At 51.6% G+C, this 24,693-nt stretch overlaps 1 protein-coding gene across 2 annotated transcripts in view; it reads right to left on the bottom strand.

Moving 5' to 3' along the window:
* RNF13 (ring finger protein 13) overlaps nt 1–24,693 on the bottom strand; it is a 1,183,896-nt gene that overhangs the window by 478,312 nt on the left and 680,891 nt on the right. For both annotated transcript variants that reach the window (XM_069618372.1, XM_069618373.1), the window contains one exon: nt 17,096–17,186. In XM_069618372.1, the coding sequence (XP_069474473.1) occupies nt 17,096–17,186 (91 nt within the window). The remainder of the gene's footprint in view (nt 1–17,095; nt 17,187–24,693) is intronic.

Genomic DNA, 24,693 nt, shown 5'->3' with positions numbered 1-24,693 from the left:
ATCTTACCTCCTCACCAGGCTCACCTCAGGCGAACAGGTTGCGCAGCACTGCTTGGCCGACCCTGGACTCCTCCCTGGAATCCCGGTCGACGCAGTAGAATTTCGTGAAGGTGTGCGTCGACCTCCACGTAGCAGCCCTGCATATGTCCAGCAGGGGCACACCAGATAGGAACGCCGTGGTAGCTGCGATCGCTCTGGTGGAATGGGCTCTCGGACGGCCAGGCAGCGGTCGGTTTGCCAACCGGTGACAGTACATGATACAGCCGGAGAGCCATCTGGAGATGGAAGCCTTCGAGAGAGCCTTCCCCTGATTGACAGGTCCAAAGTTCACAAAGAGTTGTGACGTCTTCCGAAACCCCTTCGTGCGGTCCACGTAGAACTTCAGCGCTCTAGCTACATCCAGCGAGTGCAAAGTCCTCTCAGCCGGCGACGAAGGCGACGGGAAGAACACAGGTAACACCAAGGGTTCGTTGAGATGGAAGTCCGACGGTACCTTGGGCATGAAGGAGGGGTGCGTCCTGAGCACTACCCTCGTGTCGTGGAAAGTCAAGTACGGGGCCTTGCAGGAAAGGGCCTGGATCTCTCCCACTCGTCGTGCGGAGGTGCTGGCCACAAGAAAAGCTGTTTTCCACGATAGAAACTTCAACGGGGCCGAGTGCAGAGGCTCGAACGGAGGTCCCATGAGCTTGGTCAGCACCACGTTGAGCTCCCACGCCGGGGCCGGAGCCTTCACCGGCGGGAACGATCTGAACAGTCCCTTCATGAACTCTTTCACCAGACGATGAGACCACAAGGACGTCCGCCCCGTGGTTCTGGTGTATCGGGAGATCGCAGCAAGATGAATCTTGATGGACGCGTGTGCCAAACCAGCTTTGGCCAGCGTCAGCAGGTACGGCAGTACTTGGGGAGCCGTAATCCGTAGAGGGTTAATCTTCTGTGCGTGGCACCAGACAGAGAACCTCTTCCATTTGTGTCCGTAGCATTTAAGAGTCGAGGACGCCCTGGCCTTTGCAAGAACCTCTCTGCAATCGGCCGGTATGTCGTATCCTCCAAACTCTAGCGCTGCAGGAGCCAGGCCTGCAAGTTCAGCGACTTCGGGTCGTGGTGGAGGATGGCGCCTCCTTCCCTGGAGAGTAGATCCGCGTCCGCCGGCAGCTTGATCGGCGGGGACGCTGACAAGTCCAGAAGGTCCGGGAACCATATCTGCCTCGGCCACGCAGGTGCGACGAGGATCATCCTGCACCGTGACCTCTTGAGCTGGTTGACGAGCCGGATTAGCAGAGGCAAGGGAGGGAACGCGTAGAGGAACAGGCCCTCCCAGGGGAACGAGAAAGCATCGCCCGTGCTCCTCGTCTGGGGAAACCTGCTGGCGAACCTCCGGCACTTGGTGTTCGTCGCCGTCGCGAACAGGTCGATCTGGGGTGTGCCCCACCGTCGGAAGAGGCGATCCACCAGATCCTGCCGTAGTTCCCACTCGTGGCACGAGCGCAGCTCCCTGCTGAGTGAGTCGGCGATGGTGTTTTTTATCCCCGCCAGATGAAACGGCACCAGAAAAATCCCTTGGGCGACGGCCCAATGCCACAGGTCCTGCGCCTCCTTGGACAGCGCTGGGGACCTGGTTCCGCCCTGTTTCCTGATGTAAAACATGGTGGTGGTGTTGTCGGTGAAGATCCTCACCACCTTGCCCTTGAGGGACGGAAGGAAGGACCTGAGGGCCCAAAACACTGCACGGAGCTCCAGGACGTTGATATGCAGGGACTTCTCCGTCGGGAGCCAGAGTCCCCTCGCGTGCAGATTTTCGGTGTGCGCTCCCCACCCTTCCAGGGAGGCATCCGTGGTCACAGTCTCCTGGTGGGCTGGGGTCTGGAAGTCCATGCCCGCCGTCAGATGCGCGCGGGTGCCCCACCACCGTATCGCTCGTCGGAAACTCTCGTCGAGCTTGATCCTTTCCTCGAAGCTGCCCGTCGTCTGGATCCAGCGCGCATCCAGGAATTCTTGCAACGGGCGCATCCGGAGCCTGCACATGGGAATGAGGTAGATGCAGGAAGACATCATCCCGAGGAGGGACTTGATGGATCTCACTTTGGCCGCGTCGGCCACCAACATCCGTTGCACCTTGCCCAAGATGGTCCTGGTCCTCTCCTCCGACGGGGAGGCCAGAAGGGACACTGTGTCGAGCCTCGCTCCCAGAAACAGTGCGACTTGCGCGGGCACCAGGTGGGATTTGGCGTAGTTCACGGAGAATCCCAGGTCCGTGAGGAGTTGGACGGTCCTTGCCGTGTGGACCACGGCGAGCTCCTTCGTCTTGGCGCGGATGAGCCAGTCGTCCAGGTAGGGGTAGACGTGAATCCCCTCGCGGCGCAGCTGCGCCGCCACCGGTGCGAGGCACTTGGTGAATACCCTGGGTGCCGACCGTAGTCCGAAGGGAAGGGCTTTGAACTGGTAATGACGCCCTTGGACCACGAACCTGAGGAATTTTCGGTGCCCCTTTAGGATGGGAATGTGGAAGTAGGCATCCTCCAAATCCAACGACGATAGGAAGTCTCCTTCCTCCAGTTGACCCAGGACGTGCTGGAGGGTGACCATCCGGAACTTCTGCGCCTTGATGAACTTGTTCAGCCGTCGCAGGTCCAGGATGGGGCGCCATCCTCCCGTCTTCTTCTTCACGAGGAAGTATCGCGAGTAGACTCCGGAGCCCCGAAGCCTCTTTGGGACGAGTTCGATGGCGCCCTTTCTGAGCATCGCCTTTACCTCCCGGAGAAGTTGAGGGACGTGAAGTTCTTTCCTGGCCACGGGGGGGACGCGCGGGCACCTTCTTTGAAACTCGAGCGCGTGGCCCCGGGCCAGGGCGTCCAGCACCCAACGGTCGGTGGAGATGGACTCCCACACGCTGACGAAGCCCGCCAGCCGGCCTCCCACCGGGGTGCTTCGGTGGGGGCCCGACCCCACGGCCGGTTCAATCCTGCTTGGACGCGGCCTTGCCGCCTTGACCTCCTTGGCGACGACGGCGGGGTCCGCTAGACTTGCCTCGTCCTCTGTAGGCCTCTTGCGACGACGAGCGGGCCGCTTGACGGTAGGAAGCGAAACCGCTGCCGGAACCTTTGGAGGCGCCCTTGCCTCCGCCGCTCCGAAAGGGCGTCCGTCGTTGCTGCAGGACTCCAAGGGCCCGGGCCGTCTCAGTATCCGCCTTGATGGCCTGAAGGGAATCGTCCACTGTCTTTCCAAACAGGTTGCTCCCGTCGAAGGGCATGTCCAGGACTCTGGTCTGGACGTCCTGCCGAAAGTCCGTAGCTTTGAGCCATCCACGACGTCGAAGGCAAACGCCGTTGCCCAGCTGGCGGAACCCAGTGTCGGCGATGTCCGTCGCCACGGTGATGGCGTGGTCCGAGGCCACCTCACCTTCCTGCAGGATCTCAAGGGCCTCCGCCCTCTTGTCGTCCGGCAGAAAATCCAGCAGGGGAGCCATCTTGTACCAGAGCTCCCTGTCGTAGCGGGCCACGATAGCCAAGGCGTTGGCCGCTTTAATCGTCGTCGCTGCCGACGAGATGACTCTACGCCCCATAGTATCCAATTTCTTTCCCTCGCCGTCCGGCGGGGAAGTCGATGTGGAGGCCGCACCCCCCCCCGCTTTCTTCCTGGCTGCCGCGGAGACGACGGAGTCCGGGGTAGGCTGCGCCCGGAGGCATAGGGGGGCCGTGTCCGGGACCCGGTACTTTTTCTCGTACCGGTCTCTTCTAGCTGGCGTCGTGGAAGGGTTCTTGAGGAGGGAAAGGCCCTCATCCCAAATGTCGTCCAACAGAGGCACTGCGAGGACCGTCTTCCTCTTGGCCTCGCGCCGCTGATGAAAAAGGAAGGCTTCCTTTTTCTTCTCCTCAGGGCAGAGTTGGAAAAGCTCGGAAGCCCTGGAGATCATGGAGTGGAAAGATCCGATCTCGTCGGGCGGAGAGGCCCTGGTGGGAGGCGACGACGGAAAATCCTCGTCGTATGCCTCGTCGTCCGTACCCGTCGCTGCCGTGTCAGTCCCCGTATCATCCCCTCGGGTGGACGGGGAGGAGGGCTGGAAGGGGCGCGACGGTTGAAAAGGAGGTGGTGGATGGATCCTTCTTTTCTTGGTAGGGGGAACACCAGAAGGTCCCGGTTCTGGATCCCCCGACGGGAGAGGTTCCTCCGTCGGTAACGGTAGCCTCGTCCTTATCTCGGAGCATAAGGACTGTATGGCCAACAAAATGGCCGCCGAGTTGTCTTGCGGCGCTGGCAGAGGGGAATCCGACGGGCGAGCAGGGGCCCCGTCGGTATCCTCGACGATGTCGTCGTCGTCACCTGCGTCGGGGTCCATTCCGACGGGCTGGCCTTCTTCCACGCCTAGGCCGTGGCTTAAGACCTCGATCAGCTCCTCTTCTGAGGTTGAGGCCGACTCTACGACGACGCCCTGCCCCCCCTTCTTCTTCCCCACGGAGGGTTTCACGGGGGTCCTATCGATGGGCACAAAGGAAGACTCCCTCCGAGGAGGCAGGGAGATTCTGGGCCCTGAGGTCGCCACCACTGGTGCAGCCACCACAGGCTGAGCCAGGGCCGCCGCGACCGTTTCGATAGAGGGCTTGGTCGGATGGATCAAGGCCTTCACCACCTTAGGTGCGCTCACCGCCTTATCCTTGAGGGAGGGGGCACTGCCACGCTCCTCCTCTGCCTTAGAGCTCGACCGGGGCCTCTCCAGGAGCTTCGCCGGGTGCTCGGCCTTCCTCTTACCCGACCCAGAGCGTTGGCTCGTGGTTGATGGTGCCGGGGAGGGTGCGCCCTGCCTGGCGCCCGTAGAGCCCGACCGTTCGGCGCTCCCGGTGCCAGCGGACTCGCGGTGCTTGGCCTTATGTTGGGCCCCCGTCGCCGGGGCGCCCTCAAAGGTCTTAGAAGACCGCTCGGATTTCTTCTTCTTCTCGCCAGACGGGCTCTTACCCTCCAGCCAGTTGGCGAGACGTTGATGGCGGTCCTTCATGGTCCGTTCCGACATGTTGCCGCAAAACGCACAGTCCTTCTCCACGTGCGTTTTGTCCTCATGAAGGCAGTAAAGGCAGAAAGAGTGTTCGTCCTCCTTGAAGACGTTCTGCAGCTGGCATCCAGGGCAGACCCTGAACAGCTTTCCGGGCGTCGAGCTTCCCTTCTCCTGGGCCATCTCCGAGACAGGGCCTGAGAAGCTTCTGGAGTCCTCCGAAGTGTAGCTCGACGAAATCTTCACCCTTGAGGGGCACAGATGAATCCGACACGGGTCCCCGTTGATCGGATGTAGGATCGGTGGAGCTTGAGGCTCTTTTGACCGAAAGAATCGAAGTTTTTTGTAAAAAGCGCGAAAAAATAGCACTAACGCTCGAGAGCAATAGCACGAGGATCCCAACACATGAACGTGCGGTAAAAATCTGAAGATGGCTGCCAGAGGCGGTGCTTAGGTAGAGGGCAGTCATTGGCTGTGGTCAGTATGACGCAGAGACCAGTGATTGGTTATTACTACGAAAGACAGATCAGAAACGAAACTGATACTGGTTTTTTCTTTACCGAGCGATTCCCAGCCTGACGACGGGGAATATTCATGAGCATGTGAATCCATGCCAGACCCCATGCTGGAGAAATAAAGCTCACAAGATATATGAGATGGTAAGCCTTACAGCATCTTTATTAGAAACCCATTTGCACTTTTAGATGTGGCGTGGCTCACCTTCTTAGAGTTCTATAAGACTGTGGTACCAGGGACGGGTGATGCAAGAGACTGAAAGATAATGTGGACTAAGAAAATTCCTGGCAACCCAAAAATGAGAGCTTAATATGTGGACAAGGCATGAGTAAGCACTGATCCATTACACACTTATGAAATGGTCATGGGATTATTCTTGTTTTTTCCCTGTAAATACGGTCACACCAAGAGGGTTGGTCAGGAGGGGGCGGGGCTTTTAATGTTGAGTGAGGAGCCTACAAGAGCAGTTACATTGACTTCGTTGCTTTTTACTGTCAGTGATTTAAAACTCCTATTGTTATTGTATTTGATTGATTCGGACTCAAACATCAATAAAGCACAAATTTCAACAAAAACAAAAATATAGTGCGCACCTGCATTGTTCAAATTTCATCTGCCGTAAAACAGGCAGAATTGTGCATCGTATAGAGGGCAAAACATTACGAAATGAAAGATGTCCTCAAACTGATACCCACAGACAGGGTAAATGGAAAGGTCAGAATAGCCCTCCATGGCTGTCAACAACAACAGATTGAAACAGGCCCCTGTTATTGTCCAACGTTTTTTGATTGATTGATTGTTTATTTGTATAGCGCCTATACACAATGTGTTTCAAAGCGCTTCAAGCAGGGAGGGGAACACAGGAGAAAAAACAGTTACATTCTTACAGGTCCTTGAAACAAATCAGAATGTGAAAAATAAACTATCATATCATAGCAGATAGTGCAAGTGCATGATACAATAAGGGAGAGGTGTGGAAAGGAAAAAAAGGAGACAATACTAGCATTAGCATTACTATGCCTGACGACAATTGTTGCAGTGCAAGAGTGACAAGAGGAGGGGGAGGAGGGGCGGGGAGGGTGGTTTGAGAGGGAAGGGATAGGTAACAAAAACAATGACTAACTAAGGGTCAGTGAACTGAACCAAGGTAGTGCTGGAGAGGGCGAGGGAGGAGAAAACAAAGGGAAAAACCGGGGGGACAGAAGGGTGAGGGACCATGATAAGAGTAAGTGCTAAGAGTGAGGGGGGGAGTTGAGGGGGCATCAACAGGCACCCGGGGGGGGCGGTGGGGTGAGAGGGGGCATTTGCAGCCACACGGGGGCGGGTGGGGTGAGGGGGAATTTGCAGGCACACGGGGGGGCGGGTGGGGTGAGAGGGGGCATTCACAGGCAAACGGGGGCGGGTGGGGTAAGAGGGGGAATTTGCAGGCACACGGGGTGCGGGTGGGGTGAGGGGGCATTCACAGGCACACGGGGGCGGGTGGGTGAGAGGGGGAATTTGCAGGCACACGGGGCGGATGGGGTGAGAGCGGGCATTCACAGGCACACGGGGGGCGGGTGGGGCGAGAGGGGGCATTCACAGGCACACAGGGGCGGGTGGGTGAGAGGGGGCATTCACAGGCACACGCGTGGCGGGTGGGTGAGAGGGGGAATTTGCAGGCACACGGGGGGTGGGTGGGGTGAGGGGGGGGGAATTTGCAGGCACACGGGGGCAGGTGGGGTTCCTGTAAAGAGCACCAAAACTGAGATAATGTGGCAGCATGTTGTACACCAAACTAGTCATGGCCAGCCTCCTATTGCTGGGGGACAAGCAATGCACTAACTTCACGGAGTTGCTTAATGTTATAACAAAACTTTTTTTTCAAACTCTATACATGTTCAATACTTAACAGATCATTTGGATGAAACAATGTGTGAACAATGAACTGGGTCAAAAAAACATTAATATACCTAAGCCAAGGGATCCTATTCCATCCTTCTGCCCCTGTAATGGCCCTGATAATGTGCTGTGTCAGGGCCACCCTTGGATTAGACCAAAGCCTTAGTCACAAAAAAATAGGAGCCAATCATCTTCCAAATAGCCAAGAACTGCATAACGGGGGTTGAACCGAGTAATCCAAGCAGCTCCCTCAGAAATGTGTTCTCGCTCACTTGAAGAGCAAATTAACGCACCATAATTGATGGCGGTCTTAGTCTGTGCCCTATAGACCTTCAAGCTCATTTGCAAGGGTTGACTGGTGCACATGGCCTTGGAACACGACACTGCTCCCAAATGCGCATTATATATTACGGAACAGCAATCGGTTTGCCAAGAGTACCATCGTTCTAGATAAATACATGGGACATAATTCACTGTGATGCAACTATAAATCAAGGTCACGCATTTTAAACTCCCCAGAAATAAATAAATGTATTTTAGATTGTTGAAATCCTACATACATTATTGCTTAAGAAGCATTACCAATAGTCTTGTGCCTAAATTGTCTTTGCAAATGCTTGTCTTACAGTGAATTTCATGACAAGGTAACTTAAGATGGTTTTGCATTGGAATAACAGTTTTTTCTATGCTGAATGGGTGATTTAGGGTTGATCACAAGTCAGCTATCTGGATAAAAACAGACCTCCTTATTCTTTAGCAAAGAAACACATTAGGTCGAGTGCATCAAACGGATCACATGATTTCCCTTGGAAAATAATAGAAAGTTAAGGGGTGTTCAGTTCAGTTTATTAATAGTACAATCCAGTTTTATAAAAACATTTTATACAAACTCAATAAACTTAAGAGAAACCACATTTGACTAATATTTCACTGACAGCAACACTTGCCATTGATCTTGGAGGAAATAAAATATACTGAGTGATCTGTCATTCAAGAGATTTAAATAAAATGAAATGTCTAATGATTTTGGAACGGTTTAACACACTAGCGAAAGCGGCCATGTTAAAAATGAAATGCATAGGGGGCGTGGCTTGGCGTAGAGGCTGGTGGCATGGCTCCCTAGAAGCTCCCGCCTCATCCCAGCCACCGACGGTATTTTCACTGGCTTAACTCCAAGTAAAAGCCCACCGAAGTACATATGAAGTGAGGAAGCGACGTTGCGCCGAATTCCAAAAATACAGAGTCTGTACACCCTTCCTTCACCCTCAACAAAGTGATTTTGTTAGCGACTTCGGTGGAAGGAAGATGACGGCTGCTTCGTCCTGGAGCTTCTGGGAGCTTGCGTTGGGAGGAGCTGAGGCTGATGAAAGGGCTTGAGCTCTCTGCAAGTACCGGGCAGCGGCTAATGATATCGAGAGGGCACACGCTATCTCCCAATAATCAGAGGTGCTGATGTTTGTAGCATGGGCAGCTGCTGGACTCGGAGGTGATCAGAGCCTCCTATTGAACTGAGGGTCTATCGGTGGCTGCGGCGACAGGTGTGATCTCGCACAGAAGAGCCAGTCCGGATCGGGACTGCAGTCCCACTTGGGGTCCGGTGCAGACAGTATTCAAGTACCGAAGGGAGAAGCAGCCAGAGAGCGAAGCCCGGCACAGTTACACGGGGCAAAATAGCTTTAACGGCAGAGACTGAAGCCTCTTCAGCTTGAAACACAGGGCCACCCGTGGGGGGTAGTAATCTCCCCAGCGATCCACTCAACTACTGGATACCTCCCGCTTGACAGCACCGGGACGAGGCAAACGGACGCGGCGGACCTTCGGGGTTGGAGCCCCGACCCCACATGGTAGGCAGCCTGGATTCAAGAACGGTGGTCTAGCTCCCATTTCCCCCCACCCCCACCGCTCCACAGGGTGAGAGCATGCCGGGACTAACAGGGGGTGCACCGAGGGCAATGGAGGCTCACTCTTGAAGGTGCCCAGTGCAGGGTCCGAGAAGGGTGGAGGCGAGAGTCCCCCTCTCCCCCCGAAAGCTGATCTAACTCCTACAACTGGGCAAGAACCTACGTAGTTGCCAATCCTGCATCGAAACAAGCCTATAATCACTCTGGGCCTGCCAATGCGGAGAGGACTGATTTGCCCTCAGGAATCTACCGCGTCCTCTCCTAGAGCTGCCCTACTTTAAATTCACTATATACAACAAGGAACTTGGGTGCAAGGCTCCCACCAGTCATTTCCCTTCCTCTATAGCGGAACAAGAATCTACGCCAGCACCTACCCCACAATGCAACTCGGCTAGAATGATTTCAGTCCGGCTGACTCAGCGCGGTGACCAGCTTAATTTGAAGTAACACAATCAGTAGTGCCTTTTCTGAACTGCACTGGGCTCAACTAGAACCACAGGCCGGTTCCACCCACCTAGCCGTACGACTTTCGTGGAGGGCTGGAGGAACAAAGCGCCCCGGACACTCTTAATACAACTGGACTGGGGTTGGAGCAGGCACAGAAGGGCCGTACGTATACAGCCAGCAGAAGCCTTCTAACAAATTACTGCCGGAGGAGCGAAGACAGCTATCGCTGGTGCTCATGTTCTGGTCCTGAGGTCCTGCATCGGAGGGCACATTCGAAAGCCAACGCAGTCGTACCCAGCCCTCCACAGCCTTACATCAGAAAAGAAAGACATATGCCGGACGACCCAAGGGAGCCCGACGAGGAAGTCAAGAGCTCCGACTACTACTGCCATCCTGGTGTCGGGGTCCTCCTAAAACGCAATCGTCAAAGGTGGACTAGCAAGGCAGCTCAGGTTCTCAGAGTAAACAGGGTGAAACATGGCGAAGAGTGGGAAACACACTAAGCAGGTAGACATCTCCACACTAATGAACCAACCCAACCCTGAAAAGCGAAAAAGGGTGAGCAAGCGGAGGAACAGCCCGCAGAACTATCATGGGCATTAAGCAGCCCCCCCACTCATGCAATCTGTGACAAAATCAGACCTGCAGGACTTGCTAGCAGCCATGAGCAAAATATTTACTCTGGACAAGCGAGTGGCAGCAGTCGAAAGCAGAACAGCTAACATCGAGAATAACCTCTACGAACAAGCATTCGAAATTGAAGAAAGTCAGAACAGGATTGCCGCCCTAGAAGCTAGATATGAGGCTCTGGAAGCTAAACAAGAGGATGCAAAAAATCGATTGAGATGAAATAACATGTCCACAGGGAATCCCTACCTCAGTTGCTGATGCAGACCTGGAGAGCTACATGAAGGACCTCTTCAGATTTACGATTACACAATCGGATTAGGATGCCCTGCTTGAAATAGATCGAGTTCACCGCACCAGGTCCGACAAACATTCTCCACTCCTCCCGACGTTTTTGGCAAGGATGCACTATTTTAGGGTGAAGGAGGAGATAATGCGAAAATCCAGGAACTCCAAACACATCCAATTTAGAGGCGCGACCATACTAATATATCAGGATCTGGCAAACACCACTCTTCTAAAGAGAAAGGCTCTGAGACACCTTACCGAGTGGTTGAGAGAAAAGAAGGTTCTGCATCACTGGAGCTCCCCGACTTCATTACATTTTACTTGGGAAGGTAATCAGAGACAAACACACTCCTTGAAAGAAGTAGAGAAGTTTTTGAGGATGGGAGCAGACAGCGGAGTATCTGAGAGAGAATCAGCCTCACAAGAACTGACAGAGAAGCCGAATGCGGGCGCCTGTACAAGAGTGAACCGAAGACGCTGCATGCAGGGCCTTCCCCGGAAAAACAACAAGAACCCAGACTGAAGGATGTACAGGAGTTACACTTGACTAGGCTAGGTCCACCCTTGGGCTCCCACTGGCCAGAAATCATTTGGAAGCAGCTAAAAGCTATACAGGACAGAGAATCTCTATGCTGCACCCAGGGTGCTTGAGCATCCCATGATGGACACAGTGGGGAATAAGCCCTGACTCAGGCCTGGGACACCAAGGTAAAAATGACCTGACACATTGAGCCTGCAACTTGGGAGATTGTCTTCTCTACACTTTGGAGTTCTGCCATTTAGTTCTGCATCAGGCCCTGTTGCCCTTTAGTTTGTCGGTGGTGGGGTGTGCCGCTCAACCCCGATGCTTGAGGGCTGCTCCCAACCTTGGTTATGGGTGGATGAGTGGGAGAGGGGGATGGGGATGGGGATGGGGATGGGTGGGGCGGGGGGGGGATTTCTTACTCAGGAGGACTCAGGTGATTGAAGGGAACAAAACATCAACACAAGATAGAAACTCAGACACACATGGGCAGAGCAGAGTCACCCTTACATAGGGGAGGGTGACTGTATACTCAGAAACATTCACACCAATGGGGAGCATGGGGTCTAATAGGGGACGCAAAATTTGCATGATTACATGGAACATTCAGGGACTTAACTTCCTGGGCAAAAGGAGGTCAGTGGAACGTAGGTTGGATCAACTCTCAGGCGACATTGTGTGCCTGCAGGAGACACATCTGCTCCAGGCTGATCAACAACAAATAAAATATAAAAGGTTCAAGAAATCCTACTTCACCACATCGGGGGGGTGGGAGGAGTGGTGTGTGGCTATCCTGCTTAGTGAAAACATTCCTTTAACCCGAATCACAGTGAAAAGAGACCCCCAAGGCACATTTATTCTTGTTAAGGGCAACTTCCTGGATCAACCACTCAACATAGCAGCCATCTACTGCCCAAATAATGCACAGGAGAGATTCCTGCCTGATCTAATCCCGACAATCTTAGCATTCACCGAAGGCAACCTCCAAATAGACAGGGACTTGAACATAGTCCCAGATCCACAAGTGGATAAGACACTCCCCCTCGCCCCCCACCAGAGCAGATTTCTCCCGATCACTGGTGCTTGCTAAATTTCTTAGGGAAACAGAGGCAATAGACATTTGGCGGCTAGCTAATATGGGGGCAGCTGATTTCACCTTCTACTCTAATGCTCACAAAGGTTTCTCAAGAATAGATTTGATCTTGAAGCCAAGCGTCCCTTTCCCCTGCTTGGAAAAGGTACACATTCAGAGGAGACTCCTCTCAGACAATTCTCCTGTCACAGCAGATCTATGAATTCAGGGTTCCCCAGCTCCCCCCCAAAAACTATTGGAAACTACAGGGCTCTACCCTGCTAGATGTGATCATCAAAAGAGAACTGGGTGAGAGACCCTCACTCACTATTTTAGGGAGAACACAACCCGGGATTCCCCCATTGTCATGATCTGGGACGCCATGAAACCGGTCATTCGTGGGGCTCTGATTGGTGCAGTAGTAGAGCAAAGGAGGGTTGCACGACTCCAGCGGTCCAAACTTGAAGCAGAAGTGGCAGAGCTAGAAAAAGCTACAAAAAACGCCGAACTAGGAAAGTGGAGAGGGATCTTACAAAAAGCAAGATAGCCCTAGAAATGCATTGGGCGGATAAGTCAGCCGGGGCCCTGGTATACAAAGCAATTCGACTATATTAACGGAAACAAAGCTAATCATATCTTGGCATACAAATTGAAAAAGGTACACAATAGGAATAACATCTTAAAACTTAAAGGGGAGGACAGTAACACGCAATTTACTGAGATTGAGAAAATGGAAAATAAAGGTAGAGCACCACAGAGAAATCATGGCATGACCCCCCCATAACACCTGAAAAACAGATGCACTATTTGCACTCCATCGGCACGCCCCCCCCCCGCCACACTCCACCTGTCCACTTGGATCCCTTAGAGCTGCCGATCTCAGTGGAGGAAATTACAGAGACAATTAAAACGCTGAAAAATTCAGCACTGGGACTTGACGGACTTACAGCCAAATTTTATAAGACATACTCGCACATCCTGTCCCCCCAGCTCACAGCCTTATATAACTCATTCCTCACCACAAAAAGTATTACCCCATCCATGGCGGAATCGCTAACCCTTCTCACCCCTAAACCAGGTAAAGACCCGGAGCTATGCACCTCCTATAGGCCAATCACATTGATGAATAATGACAGAAAGATATTCTCCAAGATACTGGCCACTAGTTGAGGAACATTCTCCCAAAACTAATTGATCCAGACCAGACAGGCTACATCCCTGCAGAAGCACCCAAGATAATATTAGACGCACAATCGATCTAATAGAATCTGCTGCTAGAAAGGGGGAAGAGGATGGCAGTTATTTCCCTAGATTTGATCTTCTGGACTGGGGATACATCAGGGAAACTCTCTCTCACTTTGGGTTTGACCCTAACTGTGCTACGTGGGTGATGTCCAACTACTAGAATCCTTCCACACAATTAAGAATGAACGGCTCTAGATCAGACAAGATACACATAACTAGAGGCACGCCCACTATCCCCACTAATATTCAATGGAACCATTCGCCCTTAAAATCAGACAAAACCTGAACATAAAGGGCCTTACAGTAGGTAAGCAGGAATACAAAACAGCCATGTACGCTGATGATGTCCCTCTCACAATAACGCAAATTGACAAATCTATGGGCACAGTATGGCGAGAAATTGAGGCCTTCAGGGAGGTTTCAGAGTAAATTATGCTAAATCAGCGGCACTGGCGATTAACATTTCACACAAACAGAGAGGATCTCTCACCCCCGATATCCCCCTCCCATGGGCAGAATCCACCACTGGGTATTTAGGAGTTCAGATTCCTAAGAAATTCGAACAAATATACCAATATAACTTTCCCATGCTGTTCAAGGATCTACACAAAGACCTAGAGCAGTGGCAGAAATAGGAAGTCCTGTGGTCAGGTAGGATAACTGCAGTAAAAATTAATATTGTCACCAGGCTGATTTATCACTGTGCAGCCCTCTCAACAAACATCCCGGAAGGGGACCTATCGAAATTGCAGAAAAGTAAACTGAAATGTATTGGGGGGGGGGGGATATGCAAATTAGGCTCTACAGCAGGGGTTTGTGTGGCCTGGGGGTCCCAAACGTGGCCAGATATCGTAGAGATGCTCAACTATCATGCTTTTGCTTGGGAATCTATGGCAGACCAGCCCCGGTTGAAGCAAATTGAGGAAGCATGGTGCTCTGGCCCACTTTCCTTCCTTCCACATATAGCTCTTTCTCGGAATCTGGTAAAATCAGAGCCTCTAGTAGCCACATAAAAAACAGTATCGAAATGGAGAATCGCAGCGCGCAAGTGGTGTTGCACAGGCACGCTTTGTCCCATTACTCCGATCAGGTGTAACCCAGACTTTACCCCGGGCATCCCTCCCAACAGCTTTGCAGCCTGGGGGATGGGAAGTTTGAGGAGGATTGGGGACTTTTTGCATAATGGCATCCCCCACACATTTGTAGAATGTAAGACAAAATGTAATATACCAGAATCTGAGCTGTTCCATTATGCACAATTAAGACAATGGATATCACAAGGGTTGGTTAAGGGAAAAGGTGGGAGGGATTTGACCGCGCTTGAGAGGACCTTGACTGCATCCACACCCAGGGGTATAATCTCCACTCTATATGGATTACTAGGTAAAACAGGTGCTACCAGGAAGAACAAATACACGCTTAGTTGGGAAAAAGACCTGGGAAGCACACTAGAAATTGAAGACTGGGGAAGAATATGGGCGAGGCTGCATAACAGCACCAAATGCATTACAAACAGAGATGGGGATAGAAAGTATGCTATCGTTTCTACGTAACTCCTGGGCTACTAAACAAAAGCAACCCGGTTATTCCTTCTAGCTGTTGGAGAGGATGCACGGATACTGGCTCCCCGTTTCACCTGCTATTGGATTGCCCAAAAGCTAGAGGATTTTGGCAAGTGGTGTTGGAGCAAATTAAACATTTCACAGGGCTGTGTATCCCATGGGACCCAGGTGTAGTATTATTGGGAGACACTAGGGAGGGGGCATTCCCTTTAACAGGACAGATAGGAAAACTAGATACCCATATCCTCACTGCTTCTAAGATCTCCATAGCCCGGTTATGGAAACCCAGACAAAATGCGGGGACATTGTGGTGTCGTAGAAAATCACTGCTTTGCCCTTGGGGAATATTACTAGCTTTCAGAACATCTGGGCTCCGATTATGGGATACGCAGAGAAATATCCAGGACTGACCCACCGTCCGCCCATGACCCAGTGGCTTATATAAACCCTAAGACTGGAGGTAGCAGCAGAGGCTTATAGTCTCTCGCAATAGCAGCAAATAAATTCATCCCGGAGAATGTGACGCTCTCCTGTGCATGCTAGAACCTTGTGGCAACTTTGCTGTTATGTGATGTTGATGATGATGTATGTTTTCCTGAATAAATCTAATAAAATTTGTTGGAGAAAAAAAATGAAATGCATATTGTTGCTTAGAAATAGCTGTAAAGATATATTTTATTTTTAATGAAACCATTTGTTTTATATTTTACTAAGATTTCATATAGGCAGGTAAACCTTTTCCATTCTGTAGAAAGGCAGTCTCCATTATATAGACCTGTTGGGGACTTCACCAGAATAAAGTTAGCTTTGAAGTTTCATTTAAACAAAACAGAGTTTAACTCCAAATACAGACTGTTTCCTGTCCTAGAATTGTGGGGTGGAATTGTGTATTAGGGGATGTTAAATCAGAGAGTGTGCCTTAGCAGAATTAAGAATTGTATTCAAAGAATACACTACAGTGTGGTAAAAAGGATACAGCCCCCCAGCCCCCAATCCAACATTCAACCTTACTTTCAATAGCGCAGTTCAGGGGTCTGCGACCTGCACCTCATCACACGTTCTGGGCCATCACTCCCATGATTACTTACCTTCATCTATGCTGCCTCGGATTGATGGGAGTTGTTGTCAAAGACAACTGGAGAGCCACAGTTTGCAGGCCCTGACCTGGTTGCATTAAACATGGAGACTCGTGCTAGCACAATGTTTTTCAGACATTTTAATCTCTCTCAATTTATAAAGCAGAACATCTGTTAGTTTGTTGCTTATACAATTCCACATCGTTACACCAATCTGCAGCAAATTATGTATAGTTACCTTTTAGGATGCTCCAGACATTACTTGCTACATGACATTTGGACACCCCACCCCTTTCCTCGGATTTCAGCCCCTTCACATAGGAGATGGTTCCCTGATTCGACGAAACATCAATGTGGTCGTAGAAGGACCGGACGAAGCTCATTTTAAGCATCTTGACTCGGGAAACAAAACTTAGGTCCCTGTGGGACCTTGAAAACCACATTTCAAGGCTCTAGGATGCACCGTTTCCGCGATATCTGCACTGCACCGCGCCAGGGTGAGGAGAGAGGTGGGGCGAGCGCTCATAGGGTCCCACTATGCTGCAGCACACCAACTCACGCCCCACATCCACATCTGCCCTGGGGTATGTCAGCCAGCCACACATGCCCATTCTCAGTCAGGTTTACTTCAAAGTGCAAAGCACATCAAGAGATAAGTGACTCGGGACAGCCACCTACAGGATCATTGATTTTCAACAATTGATGATTGTTATCATGTCGGTCTACAGAACCCGTGCAGAGTATGGGTAAATTTTGCCAGTGAACTAGAATGTCAAAACATCAGGACCAAACATCCAACAAACATGATGTTCACTGATTCAATTGCCAGGTTCTGGGATAAGCATGTTCGCAAGAGTCGCAAAATAAAGCAAATGCTCATCATAGTATCAAACAAAAAGTTACAATTATTACACTAGGCCATTTCTGGATAAACCAAAGTTGTTCAGGTAGATTAATTAATTTAAAAGACACCTACCCTCTTTCATAAGTGAATTCATCTTTGAGGGAATTAGCAGATGCCTCACCAATAAATACTGAAGGAATGTAGATCTTCTTCTTCAATTCATCTGTCGAACACAAGTTTACAAATTTAATGAAAACAAATGAATACCAAAATAATACAATTGTATATTATGCTATATTTGATAATTATGAAATTGATCGTTCACACTTCCATGGTGTCATGTGAATTATTAAAAAAGAACAAAAAACTGCGAGCCTTACATAATTCGGTTTAATACAAATAGATTCAATTTCTTAGAAGAAAAAGACTCCCAAATTCTCAACCTGTAAAAAATATACCTTTCATTACTAATGATGCATACAAATGATGATAGCCAACACAGTTTATTTATTGATATTTTCTTTGGCTCCACATCCAGACCATGCAGATCAGACCCTTGGCTCAACTGATATTATTTAGGTTGTTAAACAAGCAAACTCAACAATAGATGCCATGGATGATATTAAAGATTCAAACTCTTATTTAAGAAGATGCTAAAGATGCAAAGTCAGGTGATGCATTTGTATTTCAAAATTTTACTTTTACATATTTACAATTTAACATATTGGTGTGTTTTAGGTAAGGTTTGGAAATAACGACCCTTACGACTGGACTCAAAATGTCCACTTGGCTATTCGACCATATGCAATTGCAGGTTTGCAGCATTAACATTTTGCCATGAAAAGACAATCAAATAAGGTGTAGACTGATCTGATGACAGTACACCACCATATTTGATGGAAAAAAGCATGAAGCTAGTAAAATGTGGTGAGAGAGTAAATTGCAAATGTGGGTTTCCGCCCTGCAAAGCAACATTTTTAAAAAGGGCCAACAAAATGAACTTTAAGTCTTCTTTTTTACTAAAACACTGGCATAAGGGGCAGAGGTTTTGGACACACTACTAAAATCCAGCTCATCAAACAATGCAAGTGTACAAGATCCGGTGCCTTATTCATAAGCATTATTGCAATGATTGTTTGAAGGCATTTACATTGTTCCTTAAAATGCTGGGATCTCTCTGTGCTGAGCCACATGAATAATAAGTGTTATATAATTTTTTTGGGGTGGTCTAAACTTGAATAGGTGCAGATAGGATTGGGTGTTCGGTGGTAAAAAGGTGCACACTAATGCCATAGCCGAGTTTGAGGCAAGGCCACGTAATTAAATGATACTTTCACATTTTCTCAGGTTTATAAGGTTTGATTTTTGTGTATCAAATCTAATGGTCAGAACACAGATCTTAAATCCAAATGCAGAATGAGTGGCAGGTGACTTTGCCTCTTCCATTAGTAAGAGGAGTTAGCGGCCTATGATGCAGGTACTATCTCATTGCCCAAAACAAATAATCTCGCTTTCAGCTGCGTTTAAAATACCCTGCAGATGGAAATAACCCACACGTTAATCAAAATGTATGTTTGCCTTGCCTTTTAGAAACAATGCGTGCAAAGCAGAAACAGGTTGGTGACACTGGAGAACGAGTGCCTTTATGATACATTTCTCCACAACTGAAAAAAGGCCACCATAAATACTCATCATTTTCAAATACTACAGTGGGAGACAGAGTTGCCATCACATTCCCGACATCACTAACAATCATATCAGAATTTCTGTGCTAAAAATACAAATATGGAGCGCACTTAGCAGACGGACTAAGTTGGTGGACGAGTGCTCAAGCTCTGACATCATGGAAGCTAAACCCACCAGTAATAACCAAGAAGTGATGCGAAACAGACCAGGCATTCACGCGGAAAGCAGTCGTGGTTGAACAGCTCTGGAGACAAGTGTGCAATAAATCCTGTAGTCCATTGGATGGAGCCCCACTCCTGAATGGTCTGCAATGCTCCTACAGCTGTGGAAGAGATTTCTAGTGTGATCTTGGAATGGCAATACACTTCAGCCGCTGTAATTTCCATGGGGTAGCGCACATCTCCTGCCCATGGAGGCAATGCGGTGGTAGTCTGAATGGCAATATTGGCTCCAACAGCTTAAGAATGCTGTTGTGGATGTTCAGGCCCCGTACCGCAGGTGACAGCACACGCCCTGTTGTGGCGGCCCCTAGAAGCAGTATAATAACATCCACATCCTTCTATGGGAAAGGAACAAGTTACTTACCTGGTACTGTTGTTCTCCAGCATGGGTCTGGCATGGATTCACATGCTCATGAATATTCCCCGTCGTCAGGCTGGGAATCCTCGGTAAAGAAAAAATTAGTTTCAGTTTAGTTTCTGAACTGTCTTTCTACTAATAACCAATCACTGGTCTCTGGGTCATACTGCCCCCAGCCAATGACTGCCCTCCACCTAAGCCCCTCCTCCTGCAGCCATCTTCAGATTTGGTACCACATAAAGTGGCAGTAGGACTAAGAGAAGAGCCGCAGAGGGGTTGAAGAGCGGGTTCGCATATGAATCCATGCCAGACCCATGCTGGAGAACAACAGTTACAGGTAAGTAACTTGTTCCTTCTCCAGCATGGGGTCTGGCATGTATTCACATGCTCATGAATACAAGAATACATAGCAGTACACACATGCACAACCACGGGAGGTGGTAAGGCTCAACATTAAGCATCTCTTACCTCCTCACCAGGCTCACCTTCAAGTGAACAGGTTGCGCAGCACTGCCTGGCCGACTCTGGACTCCTCCCTGGAATCCGGGTCGACGCAGTAGAATCTTGTGAAGGTGTGTGTCGACCTCCACGTAGCAGCCCTGCAGATGTCCAGCAGGGGTACACCAGACAGGAACACCGTAGTAGCAGCGATCACTCTGGTTGAATGGGCTCTCGGACGGCCGGGCAACGGTCCGTTTGCCAACCGGTGACAGTGCATGATGCAGCCGGAGACCCATCTGGAAATGGAAGCCTTCGAGAGGGCCTTCCCTTGGTTCACAGGTCCAAAGTTCACAAACAGCTGTGATGTCTTCCGAAAACTCTTTGTGCGGTCCACATAGAACGCTCTAGCCACATCCACCGAGTGCAAAGTCCTCTCAGCCGGCGACGAAGGCGACAGGAAGAAAACAGGTAATACCAAGGGCTCGTTGAGATGGAAGTCCGACGGCACCTTGGGCATGAAAGAGGGGTGCGTCCTCAGCACTACCATCGTCTCGTGGAATGTCAGGTATGGAGGTTTACAGGAGAGGGCCTGGGTCTCTCCCACTCGTTGTGCAGAGGTAATGGCCACAAGAAACGCTGTCTTCTTTGATAGAAATTTCAGCGGTGCCGAATGCAAGGGCTTGAATGTGGGACCCATGAGCCTGGTCAGCACCACCTTGAGCTCCCACGCCGGGGCTGGAGCCTTCACCGGCAGGAACAAGCGGAACAGTCCTTTCATGAACTCCTTCACTAGGCGGTGAGACCACAGCGACGACCGCTCCGGAGTCCTGGTTTTGCTGGAGATAGCCGCCAGGTAGATCTTGATGGAGGCATTATCCAGCCCCGCCTTGCCCAGCGACAGCAAGTACGGCAGCACTTGAGGGGCCGTAATCCGTAGAGGGTTAATCTTCTGTGCACGGCACCAGACAGAGAACCTCTTCCACTTATGTCCATAGCACTTAAGAGTTGAGGACGCCCTGGCCTTTGCAAGTTTCTCCTTGCAGTCCGCCGGGATATCGTAGCATCTGAACTCTAGTGAGGCAGAAGATCCGGGTCCGTCGGCAATTTGACTGGGGGGGGCGCTGACAAGTCCAGAAGGTCTGGGAACCATATCTGTCTCGACCACGCCAGTGCGACGAGGATCATCCTGCACCGGGACCGTCTGAGTTGACTGATGAGTCGCAGAAGCAACAGCAACAGTGTCAACGCGTACAGGAACAGGCCGTCCCAAGGAAAGGAGAATGCATCGCCCAGGCGAACCTCCGGCACTTGTGTTCTCCGCTGTCACGAATAGGTCAATCTGGGGACTGCCCCATTGTCGGAATAGGAGATCCAATTGATCCTGTCAAAGTTCCTACTCGTGGCAAGAGCGCAGCTCCCTGCTGGGTGAGTCGCCGACAGTGTTTTGCACTCCTGTCAGATGAAAAGGTACCGGCAACATCCCCTGGGCGACGGCCCAGTTCCACAGATCCTGCGCTTCCTTGGATAGGGCTGGGGATCTGGTTCCCCCCTGCTTCCGGATGTAGAACATCCATCGTGGTGGTGTTGTCGGTGAAGATCCACACCACTTTGCCCTTGAGGGACGGAAGGAAAGACCTGAGGGCCCAGAACACGGTCCGGAGCTCCAGGACGTTGATGTGCAGGGACCTCTCCTCCGGGAGCCAAAGGCCTCTTGCGTGGAGATCTCCAGTGTGCGCTCCCTATCCCTCCAGGGAGGCGTCCGTCGTCACAGTTTCCTGGTGCCTTGAGGTCTGAAAGTCCATGCCTGCCGCAAGATGCGCACGGTTGCCCCACCACCGGATCGCTTGAAAAAGTCTTGTTGAGGGGGATCTTGTCTTTGAATCTCCCTGCCACTTGCATCCAATGGGCATTGAGGAACTCCTGCAGTGGTTGCATCCACAGCCTGCACAGGGGCACGAGGTAGATGCAAGATGACATCATGCCGATCAAGGACTTGAGGGATCTCACCCTGACCACTTCCATGGCCAACAGCCGTTGTACCTTGCCGAGGATGGCCTTCGTCCTCTCCTCTGACAGTGAAGCCAACTGTGCCACTGTGTCGAGTCTGGCTCCCAGGAACAGGGCGTCCTGCAACGGTACCAAGTGGGACTTTGCAAAGTTGATCGAGAATCCCAGCTCCGTGAGCAGGTGGTCGGTCTTCGCTGTGTGGTCGACGGCGAGTTCTCTTGACTTTGCTCGGATGAACCAATCATCCAGGTAAGTGTAAACGTGGATCCCCTGCAGGCGCAGCCACGCAGCCACCAGTGCCAGGCACTTGGTAAAGACCCTTGGGGCCGACTTCAACCCGAAGGGCAGGGCCTTGAACTGGTAGTGCCGTCCTTGGACCACGAAACGTAGGAACTTTCAATGTCCTTTGTGTATGAGGATGTGAAAGTAAGCATCCTCCAAGTCCAGCGACGATAGGAAGCCGTCTTCCTCCAGCTGTCCCAGCACGTGCTGAAGGGTAACCATCCAAAGCTTCTGGGCTTTGATATATTTGTTGAGGCGCCGAAAGTCCAGGATGGGTTGCCAGCGGCCGGTCTTCTTTCGGACGAGGAAGTACCGCGAGTATACTCCAGAGCCCCGGAGCCTCTTTGGGACGAGTTCTATCGCGCCCTTTCTCAGCATGGCTCGTACCTCCAGAAGCAGCTGTGGAACGTGGTTTTCTTTCCTGGCCACAGGAGGGAAATTGAGGCACTTTCTTTGAAACTCCAGAGTGTGCCCGTGGGCCAGGGCATCCAGCACCCAACGGTCGGTGGAGATAGACTCCCATACGCCAATGAAGTTTACCAGCCGGCCTCCCACCGGGCTGCTTAGGTGGGGGCCCGACGTCGCTGCTGGTTCAATACTGTTTCGCCAAGGCCTTGCCATCCTGGGCTCCTTGGCGACGACGGTATCCACCGGTCTTGCTGCGGCCTCTGTAAGCTTCCTGCGACGAGGAATGGGCAGCTTGGCGGTACGACGATGAACTGCCGCCGAATCCTTTGGAGGCGCCTTGAGATTTGCCTCAGGAGATCCGAAAGGACGGGTGTCGCTGATGAAGAGCGCCTAGGGCACGGGCCGTCTCGGTGTCCGCTTTGATGGCCTGCAGCGACTGGTCCACCGCTTTCCTGAATAGGTTGTTTCCATCGAAGGGCATGTCCAGTACCCTGGTCTGCACGTCCGGACGTAAATCGGTGGCCTTGAGCCAACCGCGCCGGCGCAGGCAAACGCTGTTGCCCATCTGGCGAAAGCTGGTGTCAGCAATGTCTGTGGCCACCGTGATGGCGTGGTCTGACGCCACCTCGCCTTCCTGCAGGATTTCAAGGGTTTCCACCCGCTTCTCGTCTGGGAGGAAGTCCAGGAGAGGAGCGATCTTGAACCACAGCTACCTGTCATAGCGTGCCACGATCACAAGCGCGTTGGCCTCCTTGATGGTTGTCGCCGCCGACGAGATAACCCGTCGTCCCATGGCGTCCAGCTTCTTCCCCTCGCCGTCCGGTGGGGAAGTGGAAGTTGATGCCGTCGCCCCAGCCGATTTCTTCTTGGCTGCCGCTGAGACAACCGAATCCGGGGATGGCTGTGCTTTGAGGCACATACGAGCGGAATCTGGGACCCGGTACTGCTTCTCATACCGGTCCCTCTTTACAGGGGCCGTGGACAGGTTCTTCAGCAGGGACATCGTCCCAGATGTCATCCAGTAACAGGACTGAGAGGACGGTCTTCCTCTTGGCCTCCCGTCATTGGTAGAGGAAACCTTCCTTCCTCTGCTCTTCGGGCATAGCTGGAAAAGCTCTGATGCCCTGGCGATTATGGTGTGAAAGGAGCTAATTTCGTCAGGTGGTGGGGGGGAGGTCCGGGCAGGGGGTGATGGGAGATCCGTCCCGTCGTCACCACCACTGTCGTCGTCTCTGTTCCCATCTCATCCCTCAGTGGAGGGGATGGAGGTGAAGGATGGAAGGAGGGGGAGGCTGGATTCGTCACTGCTTGCTCGGTGGGCTCCTTGATGGTCCAGGTGCCGCTGGATCATCCGCTGGGGGTAAGGGCTCTCCGCACACAGGGTCTGCAAAGCCATCAAGATTGCTCCTGAATTGTTCTGTGGCGTAGGCATCGGTTGCAACGGGAGCGGGGTCCTCCGTTTCCTCCACGGCCCGCGGCTCCTCGTCGGCTCCACCGTTGCTCTTCACGTCCGCCTCGTCGGGATCCCTCCCGTAGACCTCAAACTTCTAGTCCAGTATAGGTTTGACGCCAGCCAACTCATCCTCGGAGGTGGTATCTGTGTCCGTTATGGCTACAGTGCCTCCCCACTTTCTCGTCCCGGGGTTTCACTGGGGTCTTCTCAATAGGCTGGAAAGACGATTCCTCTGGGGTGGCAGGGAAACTCTAGGCCCAGAAGTCGTCTCCACTGGGGCAGCCTCCACAGGCTTTGCCAGGGCCGCCACGACTCCTTCAATCGAGGCCTTTGCCAGGTGAATCAGGGTCTTCACGACCTTGGGCGCATCTGAGGCCTTCACCTTAGGGGAAGGGTCACCACCTCGCTCCCCCTTGGCTTTCTCCGTCGGGATCGACTGAGGCTTCTCCCGAAGCTTACCCGGGTTCTCCGACTTCCATTTCCCCAAGCCAGAGTGTTGGCTCGTGGATGATGGCGTCTGAGACATCGCGCCCTGCCTGGCAGCAGAGGAGCCTGAACCAACGGCGCTTCCGGTGCCCGCGGACTTGCGTGCTTTGCCTTTTGTTGGGCCCCTGTCGCCAGAGCGCCCTCAAAGGTCATAGAATAACGCTCTAACTTCTTCTCACCTGCAGCTGGGCTCTTCCTTTTGAAGACATTTTGTAATCCACATCCTGGGCAGTTCCTGAACCAGTAGGTGTCGAATCTCCTGTGTCCTGGGCCATGTCCGAATCAGGGTAGGCCACAAAGGTCTTCTGGAATCCTCCAAAAAGTGTAATTCAATGAAAATCCACACTTGAGGGGCGTAGAAAATCCCGAAACTGGTCCCTGTTGATCG

Source organism: Ambystoma mexicanum, chromosome 10, assembly GCF_040938575.1.
Source record: "Ambystoma mexicanum isolate Mex_15411 chromosome 10, UKY_AmexF1_1, whole genome shotgun sequence".
Taxonomy (NCBI): Eukaryota; Metazoa; Chordata; class Amphibia; order Caudata; family Ambystomatidae; genus Ambystoma; species Ambystoma mexicanum.
This window is presented reverse-complemented; position numbering and strand designations above follow the sequence as displayed.